This window comes from Lynx rufus, unplaced genomic scaffold (genome assembly GCF_022079265.1).
Source record: "Lynx rufus isolate CCGP_SWC_20201006 ecotype Redwood Valley unplaced genomic scaffold, mLynRuf1.p SCAF_2, whole genome shotgun sequence".
Classification (NCBI taxonomy): Eukaryota; Metazoa; Chordata; class Mammalia; order Carnivora; family Felidae; genus Lynx; species Lynx rufus.
Genome location: NW_025814834.1, coordinates 212805204 through 212822762, shown reverse-complemented (window position 1 = coordinate 212822762; position 17559 = coordinate 212805204). Strand labels below are relative to the sequence as shown.

Sequence of the window (17559 nt, the reverse complement as noted above, 5' to 3'; positions counted from 1 at the left end):
ACACACGTGGTCTCCAGATTACACTCCAGTGACACATTTCCCGTGGGAATGACCATTCCTGCCTGCTGTCACTGCCATGGAAGTTGGGAGGTTTTAGGGCAGAGGTTCTCAGATTCTGTTCCAGCAGAATTTTTTTCTTTTTTTTTTTTTTTTCAGGTTTATTGAGGTATAATTGACGAATTGTAAGATATATGAAGTATACATAGTGGTAATTTGATATATGTGTAACCATCTAGTTAATTACCCCATCCATCATCTCTCATATTTATCCTTGTCCTTTTTTTTTTTTTTTTTTTTTTTTGTGAGAACATTTCTCTTAGCAGATTTCAATTCTATAATACAGTGCTATCACCTAGAGTTAACATGTTTTACATTAGATCCTCAGACCTTATCCAGCAGAATCTTAACTGGAAAGAGCACAGTAGTTATGAACATGGGCTCAGGGTCAGACAGACAAAGGTTCAAATCCTGGCCTTGAGCAACTTAGACCACTTCCCTAAGCCTCAATTTCCTCCTTAATGGGTGTGTTGGTGTGGGGGGTGGGGGTGAGGGGATAGGGCAGGGGCGGTGCCAGAGGAAGCAATGACAGTCCCTGCCCCTTGAGCTGTTTGGAGTAAATGCCATCATGCATAGAAGACGGTTAGTACATTGCCTTGTACTGAGGCCCTGAGGACTTTCTCAGGAAATGCTAACTTATTAGTATTATTGTCATTGTGTCTGGAAGTACCAGTTTAGAGTAGCTGATGCACTGTCTTTTCAAAGCTCCTAGGGAGGTTAAATGGTGTCAGGTCCTTTTAAATCTTAGGCTAGGGTCCTATCTGAGGAAGGAGAAGAAAACTTCCTCACGCTGCTAAGTGGCCACGTGCTGATGGGACTCAGAGCCTTAGCTAAGTACTTCTTCATGTTTGTCCATGTTATTATTTGTCCAGTAATCATTATGTAGCCTAGGGTGCCCACTGCCAGTTTAATACCTGTTCCCCCTTTGGAAAAAAGATTCCTGTTTCCAGAATCACCATTTATAGATTAAAGTTTTAAAAATGGGGTACCATATTTAGAAGTGAGAAATTTGTGTGCTGAATTTATTCACACTGTAGCTAATTAAAAACACCATCAGACCCATTTTCGGGGGCAGTTTTGGCATTCTTGTGTTTTGAAAGGCATTTAACGTGTGCTTGGTATTATTGTCAGAACCAAGCTGTAGATCCAGCAGGATCACGGCGCTCGTGCTTCCGCAGTGCCGGCACTGTGAGCTTTTGCCCTGTTTGAGAAGGGAATCTCCGTCCCTGGGGGCCCGCTTGTGCGCATCCCGACTCGAAAAAGGCCAGAGAGTGGACCTTCATAATGAGTTGCTCCTTGCTGGCGGATTTATTTCTCTTAAAGCAGCCTATTGATACTTTAAACAAACAAACAAACAAACAAACAGCACAGAAAACATCAAAAAAAATAATGTTGGGATTACACAAACGTGGATGATTTCTTGTCTTTGTACAAAACATTCTTAAAAGCTGTAAGAGCTTCATTGTGGGGAAGTTAACTTCCTTAGGTTGGAGTTTGCTTTTTGCTTACTTTGGTATCTTTGAAAATCCTTGAGAAGTGTTTCCCTTTGCAGTGAAATAAAAAACACCTAAGACTAAAGGACCCATCATTCTTAGTGGTGTTATGATATGTACATCGGTTCTTTGGGAGTATGTGGGATAACAGTCAATACAAACTTGGCTTTCCTTTGATTGAACGTTATTTTCAAAGTAACAGTCATGTTTTACCAGTTGCCTCAGATTTTTGCTTCCTCTTCCCTTATATAATACGTACCTAATAGTAATGTTATCTCTGAAGATTAAAGTGAATTTTGGTTAGTAATTATATACAATTCTCTATTTCTTGGAGACTGTGATATTCTGGCAACTTTGCTGTTTAATGTGACTTGATAGAAGCGGTAAATTACTGCTTCCGGGAAAGGTTGCATTTCCATTGAGGGCCCAGAAAAAGTTGTGGTGTTCTTGTCGGAATATTCAAGCCCCTGTTAAAGGGGGTGTTGCTGCCAGAAGGATGAAAACATAGGTGGGGTGGGGTCTGGCCGGCTGGCTGGGCCTTTGCAGTGTGTGCCAGAAGTATTCGTTTCAGTAGGAGTGTTGATTTTTATTTTTTAAGCGTTCTAAAATGCTGGTGGTAGCCTTTGACCGAAAAGGAAGCTGAAGCCGTATTTTACTTCCAGATTCTGTGGGAGTTGAAAACAGTGTGGTGCCAGAGATTCACATAGTTTGAAAGTGACTACAGGTGGCTGAACAAAACAGATTAACACAGACAGACTTGAAGGTTGCAGTCGTTTCCTTTGGAGACTCACAACAGTGAAAGCAACTCCTGAAATGCTCTGCATCTCGCATCTTGTAGTCTCCGTCTGGCTTGCCAGCTTCAGGTTGCAGTTACAGTTTTGCATATTTGCTTATTGGACCAGAAAAAAGAAAAAAACCAAAAAACCCACCAACTGGGTTTGCTTCCCTCTGCTCTGATCCTTCTGTTCCTTGACTTGCAGAACGCCACCGAGCCTGTCGCAGCTGCTGAGAGCCTGGCTGAGGTACCTGAACATGTGCTTCGAGGACTTCCGGAGGAAGTGAGGCTTTTCCCATCTGCTGTTGACAAGACTCGGATTGGTGAGTACTAGGGTCCCCAGAGGGGATGGGGAGGAGAAGGGAGCAGCCTCTGTGGAGGTGGGGAGCTCATCATAAAAGCAACAGGTTTACACTTTGATTTAGAACACTGTGTGGTGTTTCTGCATTTTCCAGTGAAGAATCCAGGGTGGACATAGATTATAAAACTGAACCAGAAATATCTCCACGCCCACCACCTCCCGTCCTTCGTGATTCAGCCCGCGTGTTCCCTTCCACGTTTCCTCGGGGCTCTTCGTACTACAGAGCGTATTCCTTCCTGTCTTGTTTCACTGGGACTTGAGTGTGATTGTGCTGTTATATTTAATTTCATCCTTGTGTATCGTCACATCTGCCCTTGCATTGATTTGAGTGCCTTCATTTCTCATTTCTCTTTATGTCTCCAGTACCTGACGCATTATGGACCTCAGCAGGTACTTGAACGAATGATGATCCGAGTGTCTCTGAATGCTTCTGGCTGGGATTTCTCATTGAATACAAACCGAGCTTTTGTGTATTTGGTTTTGCTTTTGTGACCTAATCTTTAGACGGAAGGCTAATAAGGAAGTAAATCATAAAAATTTAGTCAAAGTACATTTTTGGAATCTATCATGTTTGTATCCCTTTTCGTTTTTTTGTTTTTTTTTTTAAGATGTGTTTTTGATACTCCAGTTTATGTGTATATGTGTGTGAATAAATTGTTAATAAATGCTTTTCCTAATTCTCACTGAAAAAGTATTCAGTAAGCAACTTGAGCGCTTACATCATTCACATGAAAGTGGTTGATTTTATAGCTCCACTAACTGATCGTTAGCTCTGTTATCAAACTGGATTCATAGACTTACAGAAGAGGGAAACTTGAACCTCCTAGCTGGGCAGGACTGGCTCAGTCTCCGCCTTCCTTCTGTGCCTGAGGAAACGGAGACCAGAAGATGAGGGAACTTGTCCAAAGGGATGTTGTCGGGGAGCGTCACCTCTGGGTGCCGGTTCCCTTGGCCCCACCGCCACCTTCCGCCGTTTGGCCTGCTGCCTTCTTCGGCCCGTCTGTTTGCCTGTGGGTAGTGCACAGAAAAACAACAGCCTAGGAATACCATGGAGCAAGCAGGAGCAGCAGGAACGGCAGCGTATAACTCTTGGCTGTTTGCAACTCTGAAGAGTGAGTTGTTACAGTAGCCAAGTTTTCAGGAGACCTAGCTGGAGAGGAAAGAGTGTTCCGTTGTGAGCGAACTTCAGAAATACTTATTCACAAAACTGTATTTCTCAGCCTTTGTAAAAGCAGTTCATGTTCATTGGAGATCATTCCAAATCTGCGGAAAAGTAGAAAGAGTTAAAAATTATTTATAGTTTCGGGGCGCCTGGCTGGCTCAGTTGGTGGAGCGTGTGGCTCTTGATCTCGGGGCCATGAGTTTGAGCCCTGTGTTGAGTGTAGAGATTACTTAAATAAATAAATACATCTTAAAACAAAAACATTCCCTCGAAAAATTATAGTTTCACTCCTCGTATTTTTTCTCGTTAAGTTGTTATTGTGCAGTTCTCTGGGTGTTTGTGATTGTGCCATCTGGGTAATTTTACATGTGAGAAATAGAAACAAACAGATATAAAACATTCTTTCCTGCTTATAAAACAGTGTAGGTTCTTTACAGGCTATTTGGGAAGTACAGAAGAATACAAAGAAGAAAAATAAAAATCCTCCTGGAAGACTTGATTTCATTTAATTTCACTTGCTCTCCATTGATTTAACGTTATCTTGCTTTTAGACTGGCTAGCCTTTTAACTATTTTGTGAAACAGAATTGACTTTAATGCTTTGATCTTTAACCACAATACTTTATAAAAATATTGGTTTTATTTTCTAGGTGTCTGGGCCACTAAACCAATTTTAAAAGGCAAAAAGTTTGGGCCATTTGTTGGTGATAAGAAAAAAAGATCTCAGGTTAAGAATAATGTGTACATGTGGGAGGTAAGAAAGAATTCTGGTTCTTTGTTTATCAGCATTCAGTACGTTTTTAAAGAAATCATTCTATTCTCTCAGGATTCGACATTTGAAATTAAAATAGTTTGCTTACTACGTTCTTTAAAATAAAAAATGTTTTTATTAAAGAGAAAATGTGTCTCTTTGGATACAGACCGCCGTTTACATTTGTATTTTGAAGCGGCTTGGGTGTCCTCAACGATGAATGTCAAATCCAGTTTTTACATTGCCTTGTTCAGGGTGTTTTGCTTTACAACCAAGACTTTGGTCTGTCCCTTTGCAGGCTTCCAAATAGGTACCATAAAAGAACACTCTGAGGTGACCACAAATAAAACACTGTTAGGGTCTTCTCTGTGTTTTAGAAAATAATCTCTGTGTTGCTGGAATATTCAGAATTGGATGTGTTTAGCACATGGCATATTTATAGAGTGCTTCGGACTTCTCAGGAGGCTTTAATTTTGTGCATTTCCTATTCTCACTATGATCCTGGAGGACAGAGTAGGGCATTAGCACATTCCTTACAGAGGTGAGGCCGTCAGGAACAGAGGTGAATTGTTCCTCCCCGTGAGGACCCGTGTCGAGAGTGGTGTTGATGCAGAGCTAGGACCCATGTCTCCTGCCCGACAGTAAGACATTTAAAAATGTTTCATTGGATTACCTGGTTTCAGATCCTACCTTTATTTTAGCCTTGTGACTCTGGGTGTAGGGTACTTAACCTCTGGGCCCTAAAATCCTCAATTTAAAAACGGGGACAAGAAGAAATCCCTCATTAAGATAGCTGTGCAGGTAAATAGGTTGTTACTGCTTCCTGGAGCGTTGCATGCAAATTCATCATTCTTGTGGAATTTTGTTCAGATCAGGTGCTCTGGGGAAGCTCTCGTGGTCTGATAGGATCTCAGTGGTGTGTGACTCCCTTTGCAAAGCAAGTGAAGTTTTTCGGTGGTTAGGAAAAGCATTCCTATCAGATTGTCTTAAATGGAATCACATCTGTTTCACACGTAAACATACACAGACCTAAAAACAAAATATGCCTAGGAAATGTCTGGATACTTTACATCAAGAAGTTCTGTGACATTTGTACATCAGGTATGTCGCTGCTGTTCTCAGTGTTCAGAGCAGTGTTTCTTAACTTGAAGATTCCTCTGGTTTCTTCCAGTAATTTTTGAGGTTCTGTGTTTGTCGTGAGTCCCTTATAATAAATCTGATGACAGTTAACCCGAAGGGCCTTAGGAAATGAGGAGTTAGCGTGAGAATAATCACATTATGCTATTTCACTACTTTTGAGGTGAAAAGAGCGCTTATATTTGTAGAAAAACTGCCCAGCCAAAAAATGATATTAATTACTCAAGATAATGCCTGTATGATTAAAAATGTCTGGACCACAAAAGTATGCCCCCAGATAAACTGCATTTTTAATTTTAGAAATTTCCCAGGGAAGCTAACAGATATGTTCTACTGGGTCCACGCTAATCTTAGTGAGGACAGTATCTGGAAACCAGGAGATGTGTTCTCTAGTTCCGTGTGTGTATTGCTGAGCTTGAACAAATGTCATTAATATTACACCTAAGTTTATTGTACCTAGTTTACCCCCCTTAACAGTTTGTTATTGTTGGGCATAGTATATAAATCATTAATAGTGTCTTTTGTAAATTAAGCTTCGTTTGTATTGAAATTCGTACGTAGTATGAGTTCATAGTAGCTTGGTGAGTATCCTAATTTGGAGCCATGACATATTAGGGATTCGATTTCTACTTACAAACATGTTAAGATCGCATTGTTAACTTAGGTACTTCTACTTCTATACCACCACAGTTTGTGAGTCTTCTGACATTGCCAGTTCTTGTTATATTTAAAACTTTAGTTCTTGTCAAGGCTGGCTTTTCCTTCTTGGAATTAAAAACAACTGGATGTCATTCAGGTAGTTCCGACTACAAGGTACATAGTATTCCGTACAGAAACCTGCAAGCCTTTGCTCTGTTAAAATAAAAGTAGATACATGTATATGTAGAGGCATGCATTCGGCAAAATACAGGAAGCAGCAGTTATAATGTCCATGTGTCTTGTAAAGAAGGTAAAACACCAAGTAAAATTTAGTATATCCCCAGTGATTTCTTCCAGCCTTGGTCTGATCCTCAGACTTGCATCAGAATGGCTTGTATTCAAGTAAGAGAAACTGCTTATCATTAAAATCTCATCTTGGCATTTTTTCTTCTATTAAAGCCCCTTAAGACCTGCTTGTCTTTTAGCAGCCTCGTCTTTTGCCCCAGCTAGAACTCCATTTTAAAGCTAACTAAGACCAAGTGTTAAGTTGCTTTTCTTGAGCGCTTGGTTGTCTCACAGAGTCTTACGTCCCCTAAGCTTTCACTGAAAACATTCTAGTAAATCAGAAACAACAGAAGAGAAACAATAAAGTATCCTCAGGGTGATGCCCCAAACAGTCAGGTTCTCCTAAGAGGAGAGCAGTTGTTCGAGCAGTTTCTGGTGGGGAACTGCTTGCTGGCAGCTGGAGTGCTGGACTTGGTGTGATACTCCCGGGACTGCCCCCACCCGTGCCGAGAGGTCTGCGGTGATCTGCGCTTCTGACAAAAGCCTTTCAGATTCGCTTTCGTGGGTCTCAGATGGCTTCTGTTGCACTTGTGAGTTGTTTGCATGTGAATTGTTTTGATGCGTTTTTTTCCCCCCTAGATTTTATTTTTTTAGAGTAGTTTTAGGTTCAGAGCAAATTGAGCAGAAAGTACAGAGTGTGCCTGCATACCCCATCCCCCCCTTCCTCCCACCATCGCACCAGGGTGGTGCATTGGTTAGACTTTCAGAGAGCCTGCACTTATGACACATCACTGTCACTTAAAGCTCATAGTTTTCATTAGGGTTCATTCTTGGTGTACATTCTGATAAGTCTCTTTTAAATTATAAAAGTAATACATGCTCATTGGAAAATAACGTAAACATTACAGAACACTATAAACAAGAAAGTAAAAATCATCTGTGAATCTTTTGGTGAACGTTCCAAGTCTGTGCTTCTCTGCCCGTTTTTCTTCTGTCTCTCACACAGGCTGGTGCATATACAAACACCATATAGAGATGCTTCGTGCAACTGAGATCAAAGCGCACATGCAGTCTTGTGACGGGTTTTTCTCTTTCAGTTTGCTGTGGACGTGCCCATGTCAAACAGTTTCATCTGCATCATTATGTCCTGTGGCCACATAGAATTCCATTGCATTCTTCCACTATTCAACCATTTGTCATTTAAATAGTTTTCATCTCTTCATGGTATTAACAACTCTTCTGACTATGAAACTCACCGTGTATACATGTGTGCTGACTTGTCTGGTTATCTTCTTAAGATAAATTCCTGGAAGTATAAATGTTAAGTCAGAAGTTATTTACATTTTAGTCTCTGGTGAATTTTGCTAACAGACCTCCAGAAGGATTGCACTGATTTGTATACCCACCAAAAGTACCTATTTTTTTCTAGCTTTTTAAAACCCAGTATTGTTAATCTTTTTAATGGTCCCCTCCTCCGCCCCATTCTTAGAAGTGAAAACTGATAGTTCACTACTTCTGTTTGCATGTTATTCATTTAGGCAAATAACGTTTGAATCGGGGATGGTGGGAAGATGTAGAATTGTATTTCAACTAAAATTGATAAATTACTGCTCTTCAATGAGAAGACTTTCATCATTTGAGGAAGTGAAAAACGTTTTATCCATCTGCACTGTTCAGATTAGACATGAGCAAGTGCATTCCCTAGTCTTGGCTAGCTCAACACTTCTTTTTTTTTTTTTTTTTAATGTTTATTTATTTATTTTGAGAGAGAGAGAGAGAAAGCTTGCGCACGTCCATGTGCACAGGGGAGAGGCAGAGAGAGGTCCCAAGCAGGCTCTGTCTGCACTGAGCGCAGAGCCCGGCACAGGGCTCTATCTCACGAACCGTGAGATCGTGACCTGAGACGAAGTCAAGAGTCTCACACTTAAACGACTGAGTCAGCCCTGGTGCCCCCTAGCTCAACACTTCGAATTTCAGATTATTTCTAAGTTAAAAATGGAGCCAAGAAGAAAAAAGAGCAGAGAAGTCAGCCAGCTGATCCTGTAGAACCTTTTTCTAGAAAGTACTGCTCAGCTCTTCTTTCCATCTTCCAAACCTGCACCAGAGGGGGGGGTGCCAGAGGAAGAGACCTGGGTCCCATGGAAATCAACCTGCCACCTGTTGTTTACAGTCCCACAGCCAAGAGTGCTTTTTACGTTTGTAAGTGGTTTAAACAAAAAATCAAATGTTTCGTGACACATAAAAATCATATGAAACTCAGATGTCCGCTCACAAATCAAGATTTATTAGAACATAGCTGCGTTCATTTGTTTGTATGTTATCGATGGCTGCTTTGGCCCTACGGTGGCAGAGTTGAGGAGTTTAGACAAGAGTCCGTGCAGCCTGCAAAGCTGAAAATATTTATTGCTAGTTCTTTACAGAAAAAGTTAGCTGAGCCCTGGTCTCAGTGTGTAGAAAGGAGAAGCAAGTGGGGATGAGTGTGGTGATGACTGGTGTCTTAGGTTTACTGTGAAGCTATGTGGTTGATGGCAGTGAAAAGATTTTTTTTTAATTTTTTAAATGTTTATTCATTTTTGAGAGAGACAGAGACAGAATGCGAGTGCGTTAGGGGCAGAGAGGGAGGGAGACACAGAATCCGAAGCAGGTTCCAGGCTCTGAGCTGTCAGCACAGAGCCCGACCGGGGACTCGAACTCAAGACACGAGATCATGACCTGAGCTGAAGTCGGACGCCCAACCGACTGAGCCACCCAGGCACCCCGGGAGTGAAAAGATTTTGAACTTGGTAGTTACCAGTGGAGTAGCTGTACAGTTGGTGGTCGTAGAAGCTTCTAGGCCGATCATACTCTTTTCTGTGGAACTTTAGGGCAGATGAGGGCATTGCAATACAGAGAAGTAAGTGAGCCTCCCAAATAAGTTAACTTTTACGCAGATTGGCAGCTTGGTCTGGTGCAAAAAAAAAAAAGAGTCTCTGGGAGGGGCTTTATTTTAGCCCCTATTTGTTAAGCCTTTGGCATGTGCTTTTACCAGTGTCCTGAGTTCTGGAGCACTGAGTCTGACATACAATATTCGTGGTATTGCATAGATTACTGGCAGTACCCAATGGAGATTTTTGTTTGTGGAATAATAGGGCACTGGAAATGCCCTGAGTCTTTCGACAGGTGAGAAATCTGTGTGAGGTGGCTTGCTTCATGCCTTCAAGCTGCCAGTCCCAGAGTCTGGCCTCGCGTCCAGGCTTCCTGGTTGCCTGTTCTGTGCCCTTCCCTCTAGCAGAGCCCGGAGGTTCTTACTTTTTTTGTGGGTTGTGGGCCCTTTTGAAAATTTCCGCAGAAAATGTACAAGTGTGTGTATGTACACAACATTTTGCATATCATATATAGGGTTATATGGGATTCTTAAGCATCTGTAGTCCAGAGTTGGAATTTCTAATTTATTTGTTTGTTTTTAAAAAATTGTTTATTTAAAAAAAAATTTTTTTTTTCAACGTTTATTTATTTTTGGGACAGAGAGAGACAGAGCATGAACGGGCGAGGGGCAGAGAGAGAGGGAGACACAGAATCGGAAACAGGCTCCAGGCTCTGAGCCATCAGCCCAGAGCCCGACGCGGGGCTCGAACTCACGGACCGCGAGATTGTGACCTGGCTGAAGTCGGACGCTTAACTGACTGCGCCACCCAGGCGCCCCCAAAAAATTGTTTATTTTTGAGAGACAGAGCGAGTGAGCATGTGAGCACACGAGTTGGGAGGGGCAAAGAGAGAGAGGGACAGAATCTGAACAGATTCCACACTGTTAGCACCGAGCCCGATATGGGGCCCGAACTCAAGAATTGGGAGATCATGACCCGAGCTGAAGTTGGAGGCTTAACCGACTGAGCCACCCCAGGTGCCCTGAATTTTTTTCTTGTCTTTTTTTTTTTTTTACATTTATTTATTTTTGAGAGACAGAGCACAAGTCGGGGAGGGGTGGAGAGAGAAGGAGACACAGAATCTGAAGAAGGCTCCAGGCTCTGAACTGTCAGTATAGAGCCCGACGCAGGGCTCAAACTCACGAACCGTGAGATCATGACCTGGGCCAAAGTCGGACGCCCAGCCAACTGAGCCACCCAGGTGGTCCGAATTTTTTTCTCTTCTAATGTTAGAGAGTATGGCTGTATTTTGAACCAAAAAGCTCTAACACAGTGTGTGTGTGGGGGGGGGGGGGGCAGGAGGAATCCTGAAAGTGACTTCTACAAGCTGAGTTACTGTTTACTTATGGAACACATGAGAAGTAAATGCTCTGCAAGTTGGGCCTGTAGAGACACGAGCCTCCTGTCTCCCCTTTACTCCTTTTGTCAGTCTCCACAAGTGGAAATAGATATTGTCTCTTCCCGGGAACAGGTGGGGAAAGTGGCAAACAGTGTATGGATCATAATGTTGGAAATTCAGTAAGCTAGATCCCCAGAGGTATAAAGATGGAAAGGAGCCTCAGGAGCATGGACCTCCCGGAGAGGTTCTGTCCCACCATTAGTAATGTATCAGAGCTGTTTGAAGGGCAAGTCCAGAGAACAGCCAACAGAAAGGCTGTATCACTGTAGACTCTAATTTGCAGGGGGCTGGGGGGTTGTTTGGATGAATGCAAGACGTATCTCAGCATGAGAGTCGATTCAGTATAAGGAAGCATCTTTAGTGCTCTGTCTTAATTCCTGGCAGTGATTTGTGTCAGAGTAAAGTTCGTTACTGTAAGTTGAGAGTGGGTAAGGATCTCCTAGACAAACAGTTGAGGATTCAAATGATGAATGTTTGCATTAATTGAATGAGAGGTTTTTGAGTTTACAAATTTGAATGAACACATGTAGCATATAACAAGTAAATGATAAGGACGGATCTAAATGAAAACCCTCACCCCCAACCCAGGAAGTAAGTATGTTTTATCAGTTTGGTTCGTCCTTTGCAAAGCATCCTCTGTTCTTCAGGAGTCTTTAACTTTGATGCATTTTTAGATTGCGGTGTGTATTGGATTTTGAGTGTAGGTGGTTTTATGGCTATTTCAAAAGGATTGGATTAAATTGCATGGCAATTAGGTGGTGTGAAAATTATGTTTTGTTCGACAAAGAGTTAATACCCAGGCTGTGCTCAGTGGTAAGGGCAGAAGGGAGGTCAGGCTTGGGTGACTGAGGGAAGGTCCAGGATGGGAGGAGAGGTTTGGAAAAAGGGAAATTGAAATGGAAGCATAACTGAGGGGACCGGGTTTGAATCCTGGCTCAGACTTTTAGTGACTTCAGTGTTCTAGTAAAATTAGCAGCCTTTCCTAGTGTCTCGATTTATAAAAGGGGCTTACTTCTATATCATAGGGTTCCTGTAAAAGCTAAATAAAATCCCTCATTAAGCATCTAGCCCGGGGCTTGGTGTGGAGATGCTTCTCCCTGAGCTCTGTTTCTCCGAGGAAGGAATTTCCACTTGGAAGTTAATTTGTAAAAATTGTTTTGTATATACACAATCAGGTATCCTTGCCTTGCCTTGTATAAAAGGTGTACCTTTTGTTATGCCTTGTTAAAGGGTATACCTTGCTTTGTTAAAAGGGACTCCTATAGATTGGATGAGGAAAAATTATTGATTATATGAAAATATTTCTCTCTGGGATCAAGTCAGCCGAATATTTTTTGGTCATTATAAAGATTTGGAAATTGGTTGGTTGCATATCATTTATTGAGCTGGAGCTGGAGTGGGCGTTTGACCTGCCTTTGCACTCGCTTTGTGTGAAAGAAGGGATTCTAGTTCGTTTCCCGCTACCCTAGCCTAACAGTGCTGCAGCGCCTTTGTGGTCTAGTTTTGGCGGTTAACGTGAAGCCAGAGCTGTCACATGTTACCGTTTGGGTTCTGTGTGTCAGCCACTGAAATTGATTCTGATTGGAAGCCCAGGTTTGGCCAGCTAAGGTAGAAATTGTATCAAAACATGTTTTCATACCGGTTTCTATTTATAAGGTTAGACTCTCAATAAAAACGAGAAAGCTGCAGATTTAAACTGTGTGTGATGACGGTGGTGATGGCAGGAGGAAGGAGGAGCATCGGTAGGGCCTCTGAGGCCTTCAGTCCAACGTGGGGTTTCACGCCGGAGACGAATTTGCTCTCCCACCCTGTCCCTTCTTTACTTTGAGATCACACGAAGTCAGTGGAGGAAAGGCGGAAAATTCAGATAAACAGAAGAAAGAAAACAAAAACTATGGATGATCCCACTTCTCGGAGAAAACCGTTGCTGACAGTTTCATGTATTTAGTGTCAGCTTATTTTTCTCCTCAGGCAATTCACATGTTGAAACACAAATGGTGCCATCTTAAGCCATACTTTCTATAACCAGCTTTATTCAGTCATCACTAGTTTTGTGTCCGCCCTTTGCACCAGTAAAAATACTTCCCCAGCTCGTGGTTATCTTGGTTTTCTTCCAATTGTACAAATCATGTGTGTTCATTGGAAAAATTCTTAAGGGATATAGAATTATCTAGCAAAATAAAAGATTCCACATAAACTGACAGTTTGTACAAAAGTGCTTTTTAGGTCTGCTTAGTGTTCTGCTCTGTGCATGGATTATCATACTGCGCTAATCCGTAGTGGTTTTCACTTAGCAACTGATTGGAAACAGTCTGTAATAAACCACACCGTTAGGAACATTTTTGTACATACGTCTTGGTACAATTGCCAATTATCTCATGAGAATAAATTCCTGCAAGTGTGTATGCTCACTAAAGTGTGTGTACATGTTAAAGCTTTTTTTTTTGTCATCGACTGTTAATAAATTCCATCCAAAAAATGATACCAGTTTATTCTCTGATCAGCATTGTTTGGGAGAATGTCTACTCTCTGGTCCTGTGTTTTTTTCCTTTTTCTCTTAAAAATTTCTTTTTACCAGTCTGCTAGGTAGAAATGATCTAATTTGAACTTATTTTATGATTATTAGGTAAACTTAATTTATTTCCATGAGATTTTGGTCCTGTGTATTCCTTTGTGAATTATTTTTGCACGTTAAAAAAATTGAAGTGTTCATCTTTTTCTGTGAAATACGTATTTCAGTTTAAGTATGACTTAGCAGATGCTGCCATCGATTTTGAAACAAAATGAACCCTACGTAAATAAATAATTCACTCGAGTGGGCTGCCTTGCTCTTTGCAGAGGTCAGTGTTGACCAGGGTGTCGGGAAATTCTGGCATGGCTCATGCTGATATCCTCAGGTTGGTGGGTGGGCTTCGTGTCTCTCCCCAGCTGCCCTCTTTGACTGTGTGGGGTTTTCCAGCACCATCTGTCTCCCGTTGGTTTCCTGGAGCGGTGTCAGGACGTCGGATGGGGTGTGAGTAGGACCATGCCATCCTCTGTGATAAACCGAAGCAACGCTTTTGATCCCTAAATGAGTCCAAAGTCACTACCTACTGTGGACTGACTGTTAAAGTAGCGACGGCTCCCATTTTCCTTAATTCACCATGCTGACAAATGTGACAGACGTCTCTTAAACATTTTAAAGTAAAGCCACTTCTGTTATTTTGGCATTTAAAATTTAACTTTAAAATTTGCATTGTGAGGCTCTTGGTAACACACCGTTTGGGGCTTCCCTTTCTCTTTGTTTAGAGGGAGAGGAGCGGATGGCCCGCGCAGGTGGCCCAGTCGGTTAAGCGTCTGACTTGATTTCGGCTCAGGTCACGATCTCATGGCTCGTGAGTTCGGGTCCCACGTCGGGCTCCGTACTGACAGTGTGGAGGCTGCTTGGGAATCTCTGTCTTCCCCCCCAACTCTCAAAAAGAAATAAGTATTAAAAAAAAGGGGGGGGGGAGTGTGTGTGCACGCATACTTGTATGCGCTGAGGGTGAATGAGAGTGAGTTTGAAGAGGGGTCTGCAGCAACAGGGAGAGCTTTTCTTTGGAGTGGTACAGAGAGGGGTTTCAGTAAACAGACAGTTTTTGAAGAAACTCACAGGGGATGGCCCTGAATACCTTTATGTATAACGGCATCCTTACATCCGTTCCATAGTTATTTATTGAGGGCCTGCTCGGTGCCAGGTACCAGTCAAGATACTGGAAGCACTGCAGTGAGTGAAAAAAGGCTAACATGTCTTCTCTTCATGGAGCCCATACTCTGGTGTGACGATGCAGTCACCAGATAAAAAAAGTAAGTCCCTGAGTAGATCTCATACTTTACAAGAGCATAAGTGCTATGGAGAAAACCAAATTGGGGGGGTGACTGGGGGCTGATGGGAAGAGAGGGATTCGTAGTTTTTAACCAGGATGGTCAAGGAAGGTGCTGATAAGTATGGTAGAGGTCAGGCAGATTTTCTTTTCTTTTTTTTAATTGGGTGACTTTGGGAAAGTTCAATTGAATTTTGATCCTCACCTTCCACATGTTAAAAAAGGAGATGATAACGAACCTACCCTGTTCAATGAGATAAGATGCAAAGCATATAGCACTGTGCCTGACATCCAGTTCCCAATAGGAAGGAAATATGGTTAGTACCCAGTAAGGTTGGGCGCTGCCCCCTGCCAGACACAGGCTTGGAGATGCAGGTATGGTCAGAAGAGCTGAGAGTGGAGAGTGGGAGTTTTGTTCCAGAAGGAAAGTTGCAGTAAAGAAGAGTATGCAATGTGGGTGGGAGAGGAGAGAAGAAATGAGTGGCGGGAGTCTTCGCTTCATATACATAGGGAAGGAGTGGAAGCATCGAGAGTCTTTCCTTTCTTTCCTAAAGAGAAGTAAAAGACTCATTTCTTTTGCTTTATTTTTGACAGGTCTATCACCAGTTGGTCCTGCAGCTCTAGTTCAGTGCCTAATCAAGTGTTTTTACGGTCTAGTTTGGGGGAAGTAAAAAAAAAAAAAAAATCCATATATGTGTGTGTGTGTGTGTACAAAGATAAAAATAGTTGCTAAATAGATTTTCTTTAAAATGACGGAATGAGAAGTGCTGGACGCGTGGTAGAGGCCAGTGGGGCGGGGACATTGACCAAGAGTGGATGATCAGGGAAAGTTTCTTGCAGGAGTAAGTTTGATCTGAGTCCTGAAAAGCGGCTTGGGTTTCCGGTCTTGGAAGGACACTGATATTTCCCGAAGTATGTTCCATGATACCTTAGTCCTGACAGACGCTTAGATAAGGTTTGGAGAGTCAGCTGGGTCTGCCAGGGCTTCGTACGCCGTCACTCACGTGGACCTTCGTACTGCACGTTCACTCACTGAAGTTCTTTTTCAGCCTTGCAGTAAAGGGACCCGCCAAACCGTGTGGTCTGGCAGGACCAGGCCCCTGCACTTGACTTGCAGAACAACCCAGAACACTCAGGGGATTTGGGTGCGGTGGGGCATTGCTGGGCGCTCACTCTTCTTCTCAAGTTCATGTAGGGACTAGGACTGTCACTCGTCTTTGTGTACATACAGTATTTGCAGAGCATTTAGAGATCATTAAACACAATTACTACAGTTGTTTAGGTTTAGGAGAGAAAAATGACTCAAGTCCAGATAGAAAAATGAGTAGTGAGGATTATCTGTTTTTATCTTTTCTTTTTCTTTTCTTTGCTGCTAATTTAGTTTCTGTGAAGTGTTTTGTAGAGTACTTGGATATGACGAAAAAGAGTTGTCTTAAAAGTTGAAACTGGAAACATTTTAAAGACATTTCTATTTTAACAAAGGTGTTTACCTCCCCCTCCCCCCCAGGTGTATTACCCAAATTTGGGATGGATGTGCATTGATGCCACCGATCCAGAGAAGGGAAACTGGCTGCGGTATGTGAATTGGGCTTGCTCAGGAGAAGAGCAGAATTTGTTTCCGCTGGAAATCAACAGGGCCATTTACTATAAAACTTTAAAGGTAAGAGTGTTAAAGCTGGTCTGCTCTAGTCACTCTGCGTGCAGTTTTGCAAAAACTGTCCTCACTTGGGACTGACAAGAATGACTTTGCCGACCTTGAAAGGATTATATTTGAAAGTGGTTCATCAACACATGGGAAGGTCTTTGTTTTAAATCTACAGTTGCCACCGCTTTGTGTGCGCTAAAGCACGAAGATCGCGTTAAGTAATTACACCCTGCCCCCTCGCAGAGACCAATGAGTGAGGTGTGTGGCAACTACTTCCCTCCTCCTACGAAACGGAGGCGTCACGAACGGTCTGACTGGCAGACGTGTCGACTGTAAGCAGCTGTCGCCAGCTGCGGTGGTTCTGTGCTGACCAAAAACGTGCACTTGGTCTTCGGTATAAGGCAGCCTTGGATTATTAGCTTTTCTCTTCTGTAGATGTGATTCAGAATGGAAATTAAACAGAGCGGGTTTCTTCTTCCTGCCAAGTTTTTATTTAGAGACGTTAATTGTTGAGATGAAAAGAAGAGGCAAATCATTTTTTAGAGTTTGTGGTGAGGTCACAGGTCACCGAGTGCATTCAGGGTACTGAGTACATTGGGAAGCACTGAGTATCGTCGTATTTCTGCAACAGGCGAGTCTGGGTCTTTGTCCCTGCTCTCAGGTTCTCTGGGAAGGCGAATCTGTATCGATCGTGCACGGAAATGTTCTCTAAAGAGTCTTACGGCTCTAAAGATAGATGATGATTGCTTTTTGGAATACATATGTTTACTAAAATTGCTGTAATTCACATTTCTGTTTATTCACTTCCATTTAAAAATGTCATAGGCTGGGGGACATTCCGTGAAAACAGATTATCTCCACGGAGTTGAAATCTCTCGATGAGCAAGCATTGAAGACCGTGGTCAGCTTTGCAACATGCTGAAATTTGCCTGTGCGGGGGCACTAGGACTTCTGGAAGTTCAGTTAGCACGGAGCTGTTTAATTTTCCTCTGCTGTATTTTTCCTGTCATCTGTAGCCAGTGGGACTGCCCTTTACTTCAGATACACCCATGTCCTTGATTCTAATCCCTGCAGGAGATATTTTTCTGTGGTGTATTCTCATTTAAAACGT

At 42.4% G+C, this 17559-nt stretch overlaps 1 protein-coding gene across 7 annotated transcripts in view; it reads left to right on the top strand.

The window, feature by feature from the left end:
- Positions 1-17559, top strand: part of PRDM2 (PR/SET domain 2) — a 109002-nt gene that overhangs the window by 14811 nt on the left and 76632 nt on the right. For 5 of the 7 annotated variants that reach the window (XM_047082921.1, XM_047082926.1, XM_047082920.1 and 2 more), the window contains exons 2-4: positions 2531-2648; positions 4498-4601; positions 16311-16463. In XM_047082921.1, coding sequence (XP_046938877.1) covers positions 2531-2648; positions 4498-4601; positions 16311-16463 — 375 coding nt within the window. Of the gene's footprint in view, positions 1-2530; positions 2649-4497; positions 4602-14392; positions 14787-16310; positions 16464-17559 lie in introns of those variants that run through there. The other 2 variants (XM_047082923.1, XM_047082924.1) reach the window with 2 other exon arrangements.